Here is a 17,815-nt window from a genome sequence, read left to right as displayed (position 1 = left end):
TGTTGTGTTCTTGCGATAATTGAAACTTGTCGCTCACTCTTATGCGATTAAATTTTACTTTGAAGCTTTGAATTCAGTGCACTCATACATACACACACATGCATACATACAGCATACAGTACAAATTCGTATGTGTGTGCACTAAGCGAGAATAAGTAGTGGAGAATTTTGTATACCCTCCGAGAGAGCTTCATGGCCTTGCAATATCTTCGAACATAATATTTTCAAAAAGTGGAACAGTTGACTTTAAGAACTCTGAATGTTCGCATATGTATCATTAATATGTTCATAAATATTTGCATTTCACTCGTACATTAAATAACGTAATTGGATATGGAATAACAGCTATTTCTGTACTTGTGTGAATATTTATATGGTATGGGAGCCATAAGAACGATCCAACTCTGTGGACTAATTTAAATTCTTCGTCACTGGATTATCCCATTTTTGAGACTGTGAAAGATTTTGAGAGTTTGATTAAATCAAAAATATATTAAAATGTCAGATCGTTTTTGAAGGAATTTACAAGCATACAAATCCTTTATCGGAATATATCGAAATAAATGTGTGTGTACGCCCCCATATTCGTAAATTCTCGTTGATCCATCCATATGTATACAATCGCAGTCGCAATCGGGAAAAGAGAAGAGTAACGTTACGTTCGTCGTCTCATAGCCACTCGATTACGTTCTGGCCAATAAATTAGTCGCAGCTGAGTACGTTCTGTTCGGTTTTAAACAATTTCTCTGTTTTTGCTGTATTCGGGCTATTGTCATTTATGTGAGCCATTGAAAAGACACGTCAGTCGGCGGCCTGGCAATAACTCAGCAAAAACTGCAGCTGACACGCACCAATTTCTCTCCATTCATTATTAGGATCTTTGCAGTGCAACTCCAGCTTACGTTCAACGCGTAGTTTCCGTATAAACAATCCAGTGAGAATCGAATTCAATCCATCCACCATGTCTGACGATTTCGATGGCTGCGAGTGCGTTTGGTCGCACGAATTCGCCATGCAGCGTCTGATAAACTTTGTAAGTTGATTTTCCCTTGCAACGGGCTTCCCTTATTTGATATGATATGATCCTTTGTGGTAGATTCGTCAAAACCAGAACACATGCACAGACACAGAGTGCATCGACGGTGAGTGGACGCCGCGTCATTGCTATTTCAGCAACGGCCTCTGACCTTTTCATGCATCTCAATTGCAGTTAGCGGACGCTTGCAGCCGACTGGATCGGGGACAGCTGATAGCAATGGCTTCCTCATCGCTATGATCTTCATGATACTGGCCATGTTCATGTACATTGTAAATCCGGGCACCTGGGGCCGTCTCGGTCTGAGGAGCAACACCAAGAACCCTCGCCGTGACAACAACCAGGATGGAGCTCCGCCTCCACCCCAGCCGCCGCCACCGGCCATCAACTAGAGGGCCGCTCGGTACGCTACGCTGCTGAACACCTAAACAATTTGCATTTTTTGGTTTTATCATTACGAGCAGTTAGACAAAGGACACAACACACACAAACACCCACAAAAGATTCCAGAACAGGGAGATCCGTTCAAATACGTAATATCAATTCGATTTGGCCTAGTTCATGGGATCAGACAAAGATTAGATCAATTAAACAATACAGCAGCCCACATATGTATGTATATTCTGTACAAGTAAACGACACAGACACAAATACAATACACACACACACACACAGAAATACATAAATCCTAAAATCAGCAAATTACAGGTTGGACATCGACTCGACTCGTGTATTGGCAAACTAAATTGTTAAAAACTTATCTACTAGGAGGCTTTTAAATATGTATCTAGAATTGCTACATAGGTGGATCATGCATCATGGGTGGGATCACGCACTAATCCTCGTTCTGCAGCTTCACCATCTTTTCCCGCACGTTCTTCAGCAGATCCTTCATTTGCTCGTACTTGCCCGTCGAATCGGGCAAATTCTCAAAGTTGAGGACATCGCACACGCCCACCCGGAAGTTACTGTCGTTTGGCAGCTGGTCGAACTTGGAGAACTTGAGGATCGGCGTACCCTCGAAGGTGGCCTTGAACTGCCGTGTGGCCAGGTCTCTCGTCCCGCTAGGCGTTGTGGGTGCCGACTGGGCTTGCGTCATTTTAGTTGGCGACGACTGGGTTTGCGTCTGTGTTGTCGGCGTTATGGATTCATCCGCTGTTAAACTGCTCGTGTCCAGCGAGGTATTGCTCTCCAGTTGCAGCAAAAGTTTCTCCTGCTGCGCCTTTAAATCTTCTATCGATGGGGACTGCGAACGTTCTTCCCCTTCCTCTTCTGCTGGCGGCGGTGGTGGTGGAGGAGGTAGACATTTGCCAGTTGGCTCCGTTACTGGTAGTGGAGGATGGCCTGTTTCCTCTGCTTCCTCCTCCACATCCATGTCATACTCGACGAAGTTGGTTTGTGCGGTCGTAGTCGGACTCTCGTCATGCGGCGCTGGCAGATCCAGGAGCTTCTTCCGTCTGTAGCCTTTGCTTACTCTCTCCCCCAGAGATCTTATAAATTTTTCCTTTAGCTGGCTCTTTTGAAAGGGCGGCACATTGTGATGCCTAAAGTCCTGTAAGACAGAGAGTTGTCGCTGGTTAGCTAGAATTCACTTTTAGATCTCCCTGGAGTATATTTACATCGAAGAACTTAGCACCGGGTTCCACATTGAATCCTGGGAACTCGACAATTTTGTTAAGATCGTATTTGAAGGCATTCGATACACCTTCTTCGTCATCTGATTGCGTCACCTCTGTGCCCTGTGGATGAGAGCATTTAAACTAGAATCTTTGATCTTTGTCTGGCCTAAAGTGTACTCACATCTGCATTGAAGATAGCAATGCCTGAGCTTTGCATCTTAGCATCTTCCAACCATGCTGGCGGATATCCCATTACACGAAGGCGATAAAACATGAACGGCAGCTCGTTGCGATTGTAGCCCATGGCATGGCGGGTCTTGGTGCTGATTTTTCCGGGTCGAAGGTGTCCAAACTTTTGCTCAAAGTCCACATGGTAGCGCTCCATGCGATGGCTGATCTTCTTTCGTGCCCGTTGAATCCTCACATTGTTCCTCGGCTGTAGGCACTCACGCAGGGAGTGGCCCGCTTCGCCGCAGTTGAAGCAGGACGACTGATTCTTGGGACGGATGCACTTGTTCACCGCCTCGGCCTTTAGTTTCTTTCGTGCTTCAGTTTCCTCGTCGAGTACATCTGTATTGGAGCGCCTATAAGAGGGTACCTGCGACACCTGCAGCTTGGGAGCCGGCGATGTGTCAATCATAAAGAGGTCTGCTGTGTTCGGGTCAGGTGTTGTAGGGGATTGCGGCTGCATCTCGCCTGCGTCGTATGCGCCTATTACTAGCTCCGTTTCGTTTGTTCTGTAATCTAGGTGACGGCCCGCAAATGCTTCCCCCAAGACATCCAACATTTTGTTGTGTAGATCGTCAAAGTATTCTTTGTTGTGGAACTTAACTTCAAACACCAAACTTTGGGTGGGCTCCTGGAAGAGAAAGTGCGTCACAGTATGCCATAATATTCAATAAACAGAAATTTCTACCTGAGTTCCGAGACTGGGACTAACTTCGCTAGTCGGCAATATTTCGGTGGTGCAGCTTGTGTCTGCCGCCGCTTCCACGACCATAATTTCCGAATCGTCCAACTCGCCATCTTCCACGCCGTCTTCTATGATTTCCAGGCTGGGCTGCGTGTCGTCGAGCACTATAACACTGTCGTCCATTTTTTTAAACCTTGTGAATTGTAAATCTGTTAACTATTTTTAACAATTTTAATTTTTGTTTGTAAAATAATAAGTGGGCCTCGAAAATATACCGAAATATACTTTTTCATTTTCAAAATATACCGTAAAATATACCGTGAATCTAAAATCATTTTCTTCGATTTTGATGTTCAGTTTAATATTACCAGCTGGTTAGGCTACTCAGCTTTAAAAATGTAATTTTACTCAAATCATCATTCAATTCTCCGCAGGATTTGCTGATTTTATGATACATCCTTCCTCAATTGATTGCATAATAAGGTTACAACTAAAAAGGTCAACCAAAAAAATATATTTGCTATACTTAATGATATCTGTAAATCCATTTAATCAACTCTTTTTAATAAAAGTTTCATAAATTTCTTAGTTTGCACTTAAACACCCATTGGTCAACAGAAGGATGTTTGAAAACATCGATATCATCGATTGTCTACGATATATTGGAACTTTTCAGCTCCGCAACTGTGGTGTTGAGAAGCGGATATGATCTGCAAATTCCATTTTACATTACACATATAGCTGTGTAGTTACCATGTATCAGGTTTCGTTACATTTTTCGAAATTTTTCGTTCATTACTTTAAGTTTATATAATATAGAACAATAATAAAAAAGTACATCCCACAAAATGATCACCTTTAAAATACGCTTTATTGCGCCTGGCACTATGTACAAAGATAAGGAAAACAATATAACAATTATTAAGATGAATATTATACATAAAACAAAATTGCTTACAAAACTAAAACGCGACTCTGTGTGCCAGAGCAGCAGGAATGATTTGAAAGTCTCAATGACTAAGTGTTACAAGTTACGACGAGAGTATGATGATTCTAAAAAGAATTGACCCGAAACTAAAACAACAACGAATACAATTGACAGCCAATGCGTTTGCATACATTCGATACCATATAGGCGCCAGCCGAGATGGTCACAAACAGCGTCAGCCAGCCCAGAAATGTGAACTCCCCCGAGCGAGGACGTATGTGCTGCTGCAGTCCGAGCCAGCCGCCATTGTCTATCAGCCAGTACACCAGATCGTCCTCAATGATCTCGGCCAGTCCATCCACCAGGCACTGCAAGTAGTCGTAGTGGCCCTGGCGCACGCAGTCGATGGCAAACCCACCGCAGACTGAAAATATTGAGATGATCTTGCCCCAGGTAATGCTCGACCGGAAGAGATCCTTGGCCACCAAATTAAGCAGCATGGGCGCCATATCACTGTCCTCCAGCTCGCCAAACGGAGCTCTCGACAGCTGCCTGGATATGTTTGCATAGACACGCGGGTGCATGCGTTCCAGTTCCTCGCCCATCTGTAGATAAATTAATAAAAAATTGGGATACATGGGAATGCATGGGCCTGCTAATACTCACGCTATTGAGGGCCGGAAACACTTCGTAGACCACATGGGAAGAAGGTTCCAGTATGTTTCGCAGTCTTTGTATCACCTTCCGATTGAGAACTCCAGCCCGTCGTAGCCGCGCTCTGATGTACTGCCCACACAGGCACTTGCCCTGCAACATTCGAAAGCAAATGCCAAAAGTTCAATCAAAATCAAATCAATTCTCTGCCTTTGATCACGATCAATTGATTGCGTTAGCCCATCTTGTTGAGGCAATTCTTTCGGTGCCTCCAATCATTTCTACTTTGCTACAATTTACAGGGAAATATGCGGGATTGGTTCCTTCTGGCTTTCGCATCTCATTGCCCCCTGGCCGATTGTCGAGCGAGCGACACCTGTTCAATTTCATTCTCACCTCTTGCAGAGTCAGTCAACTGCAGGCGATTTGCGGCGGAATACAGAGCAACAGAGCAGTACGGAGAGGTGATAATAAACAATGATAAATGGTTTAAACAAAAGAGAGAGAAAAAAGAATACAATCAGCACGTGCAGTGGGAAGAGAGTGCCGCTAAGGCCGCCGGCTAAATGGAAGCAAATCGACAGCTACTTATTATCTCTTACAGCAACGGATACAAGCTCGAATATTTTCAGCAATTAAGAGTCCCCCGCCCTCACAGAGCACTACAATAGAGTAGAGGCATGTGCTCTGCTCTATAATTCAAATCAATTTAGTAATGGCACAATGTCACGGCGATCGCTATTGTCTGCGGCGGCTCTCGTTCAATTTCTGTCGCACAATTACCATTTGTCACGCCAACGGCTTACGAATTGATTTCTTTGGCGCCAACTTGACTCGTGGCATGGCCAGACCCAAAGAGATCGCACACATTCAGAGTGCTCGACCTTGTGGCCGCTTGACAAGTCCAATGAGAGGGGCACTCCTCAATGGTACAGCCTGTGCCAGCATCCCCACAGGTTAATCACCCACTCAACTGCCCCACTAATAAATCCATCAGCTTGTTTACGAGATCTTTTCATGGCGCTTCACCTGTGCGTTTAACCATCAGCACCATCAAGCAGCCAAATAACATAAAAATCGGCTGACTTCAGTTGGGTTCGATGAATTCCCATTGCTGTGGGGGATTTCGGGTGATATGTTATGTATTCGAAGTTTATTTTTGGAATACCCGTTTAATGCTTCCTTCCATTGTGTGAGCATCTGGGCTTTTAGGAAATCAAACCCAAATTGTTTACACTTCCCTGTGGGCCCCCTTTGTGTTGTCGACGAGGAAACCCTAAACCTAGATCTATCCATCAACTGCACTTCTTGAGCAGGCGCCGGCAGTCTGGCTAAACATCCTCATCAGAAATGCCCCAACAAACTATCAGCCAAAGGCAAATAAATAAATAATTTACATTTCAGTCTGTCCATCTGTGGCTAGGTTGCATTAGATCATATTTTATCAGTCGCGGAGTGGGAGATAAAACTATTTACGAGTGCGGCGTTATCAATTAAACCAAGACAGCGTCGGACCCACAAAGGTGAGGGAATGAGGACACCGAAATGAGGTAATTTGGCAAACATTTTGGCAGTGCAAATACAAAAACATTTGTTTGCATTTCTATTGTCTTCAATGTTTGTAAATTAATTTCAAAACATCAGCCCCAGAGAGACACATCCACGAAGTACTGCCAATTGTTTGAACAGCTTCTGGCTCGAGTCTTGAATTTCAGCTTTTGTTGCTCACCTGATTAATAATTTCCATTTTGTACTCCTGATAGTTTGTCATGGTGCGTGTGCTGCTGGCTAGTGATGATGTGGAGGCGGCGCGGGTCATCGAGGGGAGACCCGGTGCAAGGCCGAGTCCGATGCCGTGCCCGCCCCCTGCATGGAGAGATCTGCCGTTGGAGGGGCTGCTGCGCAGAGCCTTCCAATCACTGGCCGCCGTGGCAATGGTGCCGCGTCGATTCGCCGAGTAGATCTCATGGTCCAGCGAGGAGGACTTGAACTTGGCCAGCTTCGGGGCGGCTGAGCTTGGACTGGTCGTGGGGGCCATGGTCGATGGCATCTAGTGCACGCGGGCGATGCTTGGCTGCCTCTCGACAATGCACTGACTTCGGGCTTCGGGTTTTGGTCTATTGTTGCAGCTGATGCTAATGCTGCTTTTGATGCTGTTGCTACTGCTGTTCCAGTCTATGCCTCTCCTGTTGTTGTCGTCTCTGCTGCTGCTTCATGTAAGTTGTGTAATTTGGAAATTGTAGATTCTACGAGTCGGTCGGACGTCTCTCGCCTTGCATGCAGCCCCCAAGCTCGGCTCTCGTTTTGCACTTTTTTGGAGGTGGTCTGGATCGAGAGCTCTGATAAAACGACGAAACAAAATAAAAGTCGGCAATAAAGTGGAGCCCAAAGCGGAGAGCAGCAAACACGAATGAGACACGCAGAGGAAAACAACTAAAAAACTTGTTGTTGGTGGGGTTCGATTTCGATCCCCATCGATTTTCAGCTGTCTTTGCTTTGACTTTGCCTGCCGCTGCTCCACTGCGTGCGCGTGCTGTTTTTTTATTCGCTTTTGTTTTATTTTTCTCTTTGCTTCTTGTCTCACATTAATTTGAACTTTTAACCGAGAAATCTACGAAAATGTTTAGAAAATGTAAAACGATCGCCAATACATGTATCGATGTGTAGAATCAACTTTTGCGATATTTCTAGCTATTACTAATCGATGCTTTTGTGCGATTCATGCAACTTGTTTGCATGTTTTCCAAGCAAATGGAAGACATAATGATAGAAAAACTAATCAAATAATACAATTATGCTTAAAAAGTAAAAGTAATGAAAACTGCACTACTCGCTTAACTGTACTGCACTACTGTTAAATTCCACCAAACCTTTAAAATGATCGCGGCTATCGATATCACTTTGGCCATTCACAGGAAAAGTAGACACACGCTGGCGCCAGTTTTAAAGAATCTGTTTTATCTGCTATTAAAAACAAACACTCGGCATTCAAGCAAAGAGTATAAAAGCACTCGCAAACAATGCTTCGCATGGTGATTATCTAAAAACGTGATCAAAGTGGGACCACCACCAGAGAAGCATAATCTTAATTACCAACAAACGGATGTCCATATTTATGCCAGGCCTATGCTGAGAGCTCAGTAACTAACCACCGGCCCCCACTCGATACGCGGCCCGACCGCCACCCAATCTAATCTATTATCAGAGCCATAACAATTACTTGGCTTCCTCACACCTAATCGCCGAGTGCACGACCCAAGTAAATCAGCTTTCAATGGGCTTCGCTCGCTCGTCCCATACATTGTAATGCCCAACATTGTCTTCACACATAATTGACTCTAATTAATTACTTCCCGATCGATTCTGATGAAACAACCGGACTGGCTTGCACGCAAAACACACTCACACACACACATAGATGCACAGATCTTTGGTCATATGAGCAAACTGATAATTAAAAGCTCACAAAATGGGCTGATAAACCTAATTGACACAGTGACTCCTCCATGGCTACAGCGGCTGGCGAGGGTTAGGCATGTCATGTCTTCTCCCAAATCTCAATCGATGGATCGACGGATGGATGTGCCTTATCAGAAAGGTTTTCTGTTTGCTCGTGCGTAATCTCGGCACATCAGCCAGATGTTCACAGGCCGGACGGCAGATTCCAGTGACTTATAGAAACACCGATCCGCTGCTGAACGTAGACGTCGTTGTTATGTCATTAACAACAGCGACGCGACTAATAGCTAGAACAGCAAGGGGTCGCCTTGCGCAATGCCCTGTAGCTGCTGCGGAGCGTACTCCGAGTGTCTCCCAATAGTTTCCCTCTATCAGCATCAGCATCGAGCCAGAGCCAGAGCCAGAGCCAGAGCAGACACAAAATCGAACAACATGAATCGCTGGCAGTGTGCTGGGCAGCTCTTTACTACTCGTATCTGTGGCAGCTCGAGCCCCTCGTTTAGTCAGTCGTTGCTTAGACACGGAGGCAGACGAGACGTACTCTGCTGGACATAAACCAAAAACCCCTTGGGGAAGAGACACTCTTTAGCTGCTTGACAAAATGAACAAAAACCCGATGGGCCAAAAACGTCGCGTTTGTGTAATAGGAGGTAAGAGAGATAAGGCTCCAAGTGTGGCTAGTTTGTGGCACAATTTCGCTCCAATTGCAGCCGGCACCGCGGGCCTGTGCGCGCTGAAGAACTCCCTGGAGTCGGGCATGGATGCGGTGGCCTACGAGCGTGGCACAGAGATTGGCGGCACATGGATATTCTCCGAGGATATGCCAGAGAATGATTACGATGAGGTGCACAGCAGCATGTACGATGGATTGCGGTAGGTTCTACGGATAAAAGACTCTCGGACAGAATGCCCAATGAACTGCCTTTTCTAGTACAAACCTGCCGAAGGAAGTAATGGGATATCCAGACTATGCATACGACAACGACATCGAGGACTCGTTCATAACATCCCATGAGGTCTTGAACTTTCTGCGCTCGTATGCGGAACACTTCAAGCTGGGCCCCCACATTAAGCTGCAGCACGAAGTGATAAGAGTGCGACCTCGTTTGGATGATTGGGAGGTTGGTGCCGCCGTCACATTGCACTCTGAATTGTTTTCGCTTTTCCCAATGCTGCTTCGCTGATACTAAATACTTCGGGGACTTTCCTGTTTACTCTCTATGACAGGTGTATGTCTGGGATCACACCACAAACACTTGCGATCCAGTCTACTACGACTTTGTCTATGTCTGCAATGGCCACTACACGGAGCCCGATGTGCCCGAGGTTGAGGGTGCGGATCTGTACGAGGGCAAGCTGATGCACAGCCACCTGTATCGGAGGGCGGACAAGTTTAGGGGTAAGCAAGAGTAAGGCTCAATGGGAAGATAACTTTATTTGCGCCTCCCAATGGCGCTTTGCCCATAAATAATACGAGACGGGTCGCAGATAATGCTGGGCGCGACTCCTCTCACTGTTGTGTTGCTTTGTTGACGGAATCGCCAGCACAATCTTCACAGCCACAGACACAGCCACAGACACAGCCACAGCCACAGTCCGTTGTCAAGTGTGTGACATAATGAGTGTTTGGGTTGCTCTGTGGTTAGTACCCGCCGATGCACGTGTTTCTTTAGTGGATGCGGCTGATACGGCAGGGCTGAGACTGCTATCATCTATTTAATGTTGGATTCTCGCTTGCATCTTTACAGATGAAAATGTTCTAATCATTGGCGCTGGTCCCAGTGGCATGGATATCACGAATCACGTGCGCAGGGAAGCCAAACATGTGTACTTGAGCCACCACTTGGCCACCGCCCCGAACACAGCGTTCATGGGAAATGTAACGCAGAAACCGGATGTGGAGCGATTGACCAAGAACGGGGCCGTCTTCAAGGATGGCAGCAGCGAGAGCTTCGATCATGTATTGTTCTGCACCGGCTACAAGTACACTTTCCCCTGCCTCAGCACGGACGTGGGCATCCAGGTGATAGATAACTTTGTGCAGCCACTGTGGAAGCACTGCATCAACATTAACAATCCAACGATGGCGTTCATCGGGCTGCTCTTCAATGTGATACCCACGCACATCTTCGACATGCAAGTCCGCTTCACGCTCGCATTCTTCACGGGCCAGCGCGAGATGCCGCCGCGCGAGCAAATGATCGCCGAGCTGGAGAAGGAGATTGGCCAGCGGTGGGACTGTGGCTTCTACAATCGCAAGAAGGCACATCAAATGGGAGAGCGACAGGTGACACATCCCGACATCCTTCCTCCTGCACTTCACTGATTCGTTTTTCTCTTCGATTTTCAGTTTGATTACTACAACGAGCTGGCTCGCATGGCGGGCATTGATAACATTAAGCCTGTTATCCTTAAATTGATGAAGGATTGTGGCAAGAAGTACATCTTCGAATTGGACACATACCGCAGCAATCGCTACACCATCGTGGATGATGAGAACTTCTTGAAGAACGGCAAAATGGCAAATTAAGCTTGTGGCTTGTCCCTCTTGTCCCCTACTTGTAGTGTATGTGTAGTTAAATATTGTCTAAATAACTCAATAAATCGTGAATGCTCTAACAAGAACACGCTGAACATTCCCAAATCAATTTCAAATTTCGATTTTGCGACAAATTTCCGATACAACTAACTCACCAATCAGCTCGCGGAACTAGTTCTCTAGCTTAGAAGTTTTCAAAGCTCCTACTTCCTTCTTCAACCAAATGTGGCTCTGTTAATAGTTTACATACATTTACGAACTGAAGACAAATAGCAACAAAAAAATAAAATACTGAAAAATCCACCCAGTTCAGTCCAGTTACTTTGAAATAGAATTTAAATTTTAAAAGTATCAACAGGTCATAAGCCAAAAACGAAACTTAAAACCAAAATGTAAGTTACACTGCGTTAATAAACAAATGAAATAAGTGTAAATAATGGTAAAAAATTGGTGAGTCAGATGTAATAAATATGTAGCTGTGTTATGTCTTCCCTGTATCACCTCACAGATGAAGGCAACTTCATTTAAAGTTCCACTGACGCATATACATTATACATATTATTTACATAATATCTGATATTCATAGTTTGAACTTAATTTGTTAAAATCTGTGTTCTGTGTGGCTTCATTTGATCTAAAACTATTCTTCTTACAAACCAACAAAATAATCTTCATTCATGTTTAAAATGACGCGCGCGATTATTTTTGCATGTGTGTGAGTGTGTTTTCTGCTAAGTTTGTAGAAAATGTGTAGTAGTAATGTCAAAAGGTCATAAAGTATACAATCCAATGAAAAGGAGTATTTTCAATAAGCCAAATTGATTCTTCAAACGGATTAAATTATTGTTTCAGTGGATAAAGTCTTAGCAAGCTAGTTATATCAAATATAACATCAACATCGAGGAAAATGTTTTAAGACTACGGTATTTGTACGGTATATTTTGAAAATGCTAGGGTCTGTCGGTATATTTGATCGATAATCGATAATTCCGTGGTCCGCGTCGCGTTGTAATTTTTTTTAATAAGCTAATTTAAGTGGCAAGTTTGCGTGTCTTATTATTTTAAACAATGTATTAAGTGTTACTTGTCTGTTACGAGTAGCTGAACATGACCTCAAGCATCGATAGTGTGCGCGTTCTGCTGCAGTCGCTGCCTGCAGCGGCCGCCTTGGGTGGCAGCAACAACAACGCCCAGCAAATCGCCGATCAGCAGTCACCGGCAAAGGGGCTCGGAATACAAGCAACAACAACGCCTTTGCGCGCCAGAAATCCATACCAACAGCAGGCACAGACCCCGGCACCCTTCACGCCAGAAAAAGCTGCAGAGAAACCTGCATCGGCGCCCGAGGAATTCTGGCGCGATCTGCAGCAGTTCCACGAGAGACGCGGGTAAGCAGGAGCGGAAAATATTGATTCTGCTTCGATCAAACAATCTCTGAACTGATCTTTAATGATTTCGCAGCACTCCATTGACCCAAGCGGCCAAGATAAGTGGCAAACATGTGGACTTGTATAAACTCTACACAGAGGTCACCGAACGGGGCGGCTTCAACAAGGTGAACATGCGGGACGAGTGGGACGAGGTGTACAGTGCCATGGAGACGCTGAGAGAGCGCTGTGTCAATGGTACGGCGGGCATCAAGCACATCTACCGGCGGTACCTGGACAAGTACGAGCGCCTCAACTTCTTTGGCGAGGATCCAGACAAAATGGAGGCTCTGGAGGCGGCCATTGAGAATGCTGAAATGGGCAGCGGACGTGCGCGATCCCGTGCATTGGCTGGGGGCGGCGGCGGACTGGGCAGTATGTTTGGATCCGCTCACTCCACACTGCCAGCGGTGCCCATGTCCTACAATCAGCGTCAGCACATCATCAACGCGGACCGACGGCGGCAGTACAAGATGTCCACACAGCTGCACAAGCACAGCAACTACGAGAAGCTGCTGCTGTCGCTGCTCTCGCCGCTGCCCAACGAGCAGGACTTTGCCATCAATGTCTGCACCCTGATGGCCAACGAGGTGCGGCATACTCTCAAGCTGTCCGAGTGCCCCAAGCTGCTGGACGTGCTGCTGGCCCATCTGGGCGTCTACGCGGACTACACCATGCGCAAGCTGTTCCAGCACAGCTACACCGAGGTGCGCCATCACTCGCAGCACAACTTCTGGCGCGATTTGCTCTACGACAAGCCGCAGGTGCTCGAGCTCTACACCGACGAGCAGGCCTGGCTGGACAATGGCCTCATCAGCAAGGAGGACAATGACGAGCAGGAGAACACCACTGCTCGCAGCGAGCTGCTGGCGGCCTGCGATGAGCTGGACTTTTTGAATCTGCGCCGTAGCAATGGCACAGACGAGCGCATGGGCCAGCGCGTACTCCAGATTGTGCAGCTCGTGCGGGCGCTCAGTTTCCACCAAGAGAATCAAATATTGCTGGGCTCTAATCGCACGCTCTGGCGGTATCTGGTCATGGGCGCCAACGTGCGCTGGAGTAAGTAGTTGCTGCCCAGAAACACCAACACCCACTTAACCACGATCCTTTTACGCAGGCAACATTCACATCCAAGCGCTGGAGACGGCCGGCAATCTGGCGGATCAGTTTGAGCTGCAGGACCCCACCACGGACGAGCTGTCGCGGAATCTGCTGGCCACACTCTGCGAGGGCATCGACTCCAACGACCGCGCTGTCATCATCAGCTGCCTCGAGATCATCTACAAGCTGTGCGGCAGGGAGGGCAACTCCCAGTACATCAATCGCTGCCTGGGCCTGGACTTCTATCAGCGTGCCATGCTGCTGCTCTCGCTGACGGATGTCATGCTGCTCATCTTCACCCTGGAGGCAATGTATGCCCTCAGCTCGCTCGGCGCCCGTCCCTGCTCGCTGCTGATGCAAGTGCGTGGATTGGTTGACCAACTGGTGGCTCTGATATCCGTCGAGGCGCAGACCTATGGAGCTGACGGTTGCATTTTGATGCGCGTCGTGGAGATGGTGCCGGGGAATCTGCTTAATTCCCTGACCACAAATACCGCGGCTGCCACGGCTGCTGCTCCAACCGCCCAAGTGGTCGTCAAGCCGCCACCCGCTCTGCCCATACCGACGCCCGCCCAGACACAGGTCCTGCAATCGCAGACAGAGCAGCATGTTGTGGCCATGCCTGTGCCTGCTCCTGCGCCGGTTGTTCCGTCTCTTCCCGTGCCCAGCCTGCCGCAGGTGCAGCTGCCTCCGTCGCTGCCAGTGCCCAGTCTGCCGCAGGTTATCCTGCCGCCGGGCGTCGTCTCCATGGTGTCTCTTCCAGCACCACCCTCCGCGCCGCAGAGCTTCACCCACGACGACGAGCAGTACGCTCTGGCCTGGCTGGGGGCCACCTACGAGCGGGCTGGCGCTGGCCACGAGTTTCGTCTGGAGCAGCAGGAGCTGTACAGGATCTACCTGTCGCACTGCCAGAAGGCGGGCAAGCTGTCGGTGGTCAATCACATGCAGTTTCCTCGCCTCGTGCGCCTCATCTTTAACCAGACCGTGGGGCCTGTCATCGTGCGCCACTTGGACGGCACAGAGCTGCCGGGCACCTACTACGTTGGCATCCGAACGCGCGCCCAGCCATTGGCCATGCACCAGCAGAAGCCCAATCCAAACGCAATTCCCGTCAAGAAGGAAACTCTCATCCTGCCCAAGCCGCAGGCGGAACCAACGGAAGCAGTCGAGGAGCCGCCGGCACCTCCCACGCCGACGCCACCGCCGCCGACCAGCTCCTCTTTGATCAAGAGTCTCCTGGCCAACAAGGTGACCGAGCGGCAGCAGAAGCAAAAGGCGCAGGTGCTCTCCCAATCGCCCCAGCCACCGGCCCTGGTGCCCACCACAGCCTCCGCATCGAACGCGCCCTCCAACCAGCCCATCAAGGTCACATCGACGGCCATCAGCGCCTTTGTGAACAATCCGCTGATGCAGCACACGCCGGTGAAGGTGGGACAGACCACGATAAAGCCACTGCACCCTCAGATGGCACTGGAGAAGAAGCCAATCACGGACTCTGCTCCACCCCCACTGGCACCGCTGAGTGGTGCAAATGTTGTGACCAAGGACGCCAGCGGACGCACCCTCATAATCTCAGCAGCCACCAAACGGAAGCTGACCATTGACGATGAGCAGAACAAGCGCCTGGCCATGGAGAACGCCAGCGCCTCGGGCAAGGAGGAGACCCAGGTGACGCCCTCGAAGAATGCCGCCAACTTGTATGCGGATCTGGCTGCCTCCATACTGGAGGATGAGGACTTGGACGATGTTCCGCCACTGGCCAAGCCAAGCCAGGAGCAGCCACAGCAGCATCAACAACAGCAACAACTGCAGCTCATTCCGGCCAAGGTGCAGTCCACGCAACGCCAGTTGGTGTTCCCCTGTGGCTCCTCTCCCGCACCACCGCCGCAGCTCAAGCTGGCCACCACGGCCACGATCAAGACGGATCAGGGACTGCAGACGGTGCCAGTGATTCTGCAGCCAAAAACCTCGATGGATGCCTCACAGCAGGCGCAGCAGACGACGCAGTACGTCCTCGCCACGAATCAACAGGGCCAGACCTACCTGGTGGCCCAGCAGACACAGCCCGCCGTTCAGCCAACCTCCCAGTCGGCACCGCCCACGCTGCTGGTCACACAGACGCCCCAGCAGCAGACAAAGACCATCATCATACTGCAGCAGCAGCCGAGCGGAGTGTCCGCAGCCAGTGTGCCCGGCACACAGAAGATGATCATGACCACGGCGCAGGGCCAGCAGGTTCTGGTCACCACTACCACAGCCCCACAGCAGCAGCAGACACGCCCCGCCAGCCAACACCCACAGCAGCAGATATTCATCACGCCCCAGAGGCCAGTTCAAACACTGGGCGCCGGGCAGATGTCGCCATCGCTGCTCTCGCAGCTGAACCAGATTCCGGCAACCATCAAGCTGCATCAGCCACAACCGCAGCTTGCATCCCCGCAGGTCACGGCACAGCAGCGTCTGGCTGCAGCCAAAGCGGGGGCCACATTGCCCATCCCACAGCTGCAGCAGCACCAATCGATCATTCAGCAGCACATCATCTCGGGCCCACCCACGCCAATGGCTGTCACCGGAGCTGCAGCCGTTGCTGCGCCTGGAGAGAAGCGGCAGCTAGTTCTTAGTGGCATCAAGGAGACAACTCTCATCACCCAAACACCAGCCACAGCAGCGCCTCTGCAGCAGAGTCAGCTCAACTCGCAGACGATCATCACCACACAGCCGCCGACGGCCACAGCGATTGCGGGTCTGCAGCAGCAACAGCAGCACATTCGCACGGTCCTAGAGCAGCAGCAGCAGCATCATCCATCCATCATTCAGCAAAAGATCACCATGCCTGTTGTGAGTGTCCAGCCAGAATAAGGATATTGAATCCCCTTCTAATCTTAACTCTATCTCCTTTCAGCTCCCAGAGGCAGCTAAGCCCGTGCCTGGCGGAGTCATAACCAAGAAGCCATTGCAGCCATTGCAGCCACAGCTTGTGGCCGCACTGAAGCCGACGCTCTCACAGATTGTGATGACTACCAGCGAATCCACATCGTCAGCGGCTGGCAAGCCGATTGCCGTGCTGGCTGAATCCAAGGCTGCAGAGCACACGCAGGCGGCTGCTTTAGCCTCCACGGCCGCAAGCAGCAGCACCACCTCTGTGGTGATTAGCCAGGTGCAGACGGCACCTCTGTACGCCACTCCGTCTGCGACAGGAGCTCCCATCGCTGCGGCCACTGCCGTTGCCAGTGCTTCGCCTGTGCCTGTGGACGTGAATTGGCTGTACATCTGCGACTGGCGCAACTGCCCGCGTCGCAAGTTCAAATCGTTGAACGACCTCAAGTATCATGTGGTCAATGTCCACTGTCCGGACCATCTGGACGCCGATGCCGACATCTATTGCCAGTGGGGCAGTGGTCCCGCCTTCTGCGACAACAGGGCTCGTAGGCGCTACTCCCTGATGACCCATCTCATTGATCGCCATCTGACGACGGAAAATCTACGCGCCGGCGTGCAGCGTCGCCTGGCCACGGGCATACACAATGTGGCGCCTGCCCAGCCGCCCGTCACCATTGTGCGGAACGAGGGACATGCCCAGAGGCTGGCGGGAAACGCCAGCGGCAGTGCACCGCCTCCAGCGCCCGCAGCCGTTGTGGGCAGTGCGGCGATGCAGGCCATGAATCGGCACACAACGGACTACACCAACTCCAAGGAGCTGATGGACGAGAACGAGGGGCCCGTCACCAAGAGCATTCGCCTGACGGCGGCGCTAATTCTGCGCAATCTCGTGACCAACACGTCGACGGCGAAGCGCAGTCTGAAGCGCTACGAGCCCCATCTGGCCAATGTGGCAATGAGCAACGTGGAGGCCAGCGCTGTGCTGTCCCACATCATGTACGAGCTGAGCCAGTAGGAGCTGCCTGCGCCCATATATATCCTACACACATATATATATAACTGTATTTTTGTACCATTCTCCCAAATGCCCGCTTCTACATATTAACTAATAACCTGACCTGTACACCTAACGACACAATTAAATGTGAAAAACCAACCCGGAAAACCGATTCATCCATTTGAACCGTTTAATGCTTTCATTTTCTGTTGACCTTTTCAGTTTGAACCTAATTTTAGGAACAATCCGAAAAAAGAAAGTC

The 17,815-nt window shown here is 49.3% G+C and overlaps 5 protein-coding genes across 5 annotated transcripts; 3 read left to right on the top strand and 2 right to left on the bottom strand.

Annotated features, from left to right (window-relative positions):
- The first annotated feature begins 786 nt into the window (after nucleotides 1-786).
- On the top strand, nucleotides 787-1,643 carry LOC117585244 (small integral membrane protein 14). The gene is made up of 3 exons (XM_034274658.1): nucleotides 787-1,033; nucleotides 1,097-1,142; nucleotides 1,211-1,643. The coding sequence occupies exons 1-3, from the start codon at nucleotides 962-964 to the stop codon at nucleotides 1,426-1,428; spliced, it is 336 nt and encodes a 111-aa protein (XP_034130549.1). The 5' UTR covers nucleotides 787-961; the 3' UTR covers nucleotides 1,429-1,643.
- Nucleotides 1,644-1,738: 95 nt separating this feature from the next.
- LOC117585240 (zinc finger CCHC domain-containing protein 8 homolog) lies at nucleotides 1,739-3,822 on the bottom strand. Its single transcript, XM_034274643.1, has 4 exons — nucleotides 3,572-3,822; nucleotides 2,837-3,514; nucleotides 2,656-2,775; nucleotides 1,739-2,588 (listed from the first exon to the last, which is right to left on the bottom strand). The coding sequence occupies exons 1-4, from the start codon at nucleotides 3,749-3,751 to the stop codon at nucleotides 1,872-1,874; spliced, it is 1,695 nt and encodes a 564-aa protein (XP_034130534.1). The 5' UTR covers nucleotides 3,752-3,822; the 3' UTR covers nucleotides 1,739-1,871.
- A 598-nt stretch (nucleotides 3,823-4,420) lies between these two features.
- LOC117590015 (bcl-2-related ovarian killer protein homolog B) lies at nucleotides 4,421-7,800 on the bottom strand. Its single transcript, XM_034282306.1, has 3 exons — nucleotides 6,880-7,800; nucleotides 5,163-5,303; nucleotides 4,421-5,101 (listed from the first exon to the last, which is right to left on the bottom strand). Exons 1-3 carry the CDS (start codon nucleotides 7,198-7,200, stop codon nucleotides 4,643-4,645), a joined length of 921 nt encoding a protein of 306 aa, XP_034138197.1. The 5' UTR covers nucleotides 7,201-7,800; the 3' UTR covers nucleotides 4,421-4,642.
- A 1,306-nt stretch (nucleotides 7,801-9,106) lies between these two features.
- Nucleotides 9,107-11,234, top strand: LOC117591345 (senecionine N-oxygenase). The gene is made up of 6 exons (XM_034284574.1): nucleotides 9,107-9,259; nucleotides 9,320-9,482; nucleotides 9,541-9,730; nucleotides 9,837-10,008; nucleotides 10,358-10,896; nucleotides 10,960-11,234. Exons 1-6 carry the CDS (start codon nucleotides 9,211-9,213, stop codon nucleotides 11,137-11,139), a joined length of 1,293 nt encoding a protein of 430 aa, XP_034140465.1. The 5' UTR covers nucleotides 9,107-9,210; the 3' UTR covers nucleotides 11,140-11,234.
- An 894-nt stretch (nucleotides 11,235-12,128) lies between these two features.
- Nucleotides 12,129-17,699, top strand: LOC117583461 (AT-rich interactive domain-containing protein 2). Its single transcript, XM_034271805.1, has 4 exons — nucleotides 12,129-12,536; nucleotides 12,610-13,634; nucleotides 13,693-16,514; nucleotides 16,579-17,699. The coding sequence occupies exons 1-4, from the start codon at nucleotides 12,256-12,258 to the stop codon at nucleotides 17,569-17,571; spliced, it is 5,121 nt and encodes a 1,706-aa protein (XP_034127696.1). The 5' UTR covers nucleotides 12,129-12,255; the 3' UTR covers nucleotides 17,572-17,699.
- Nucleotides 17,700-17,815: the final 116 nt, after the last annotated feature.

Source organism: Drosophila guanche, unplaced genomic scaffold (genome assembly GCF_900245975.1).
Source record: "Drosophila guanche unplaced genomic scaffold, DGUA_6, whole genome shotgun sequence".
Lineage (NCBI taxonomy): Eukaryota > Metazoa > Arthropoda > Insecta > Diptera > Drosophilidae > Drosophila > Drosophila guanche.
This window is presented reverse-complemented; position numbering and strand designations above follow the sequence as displayed.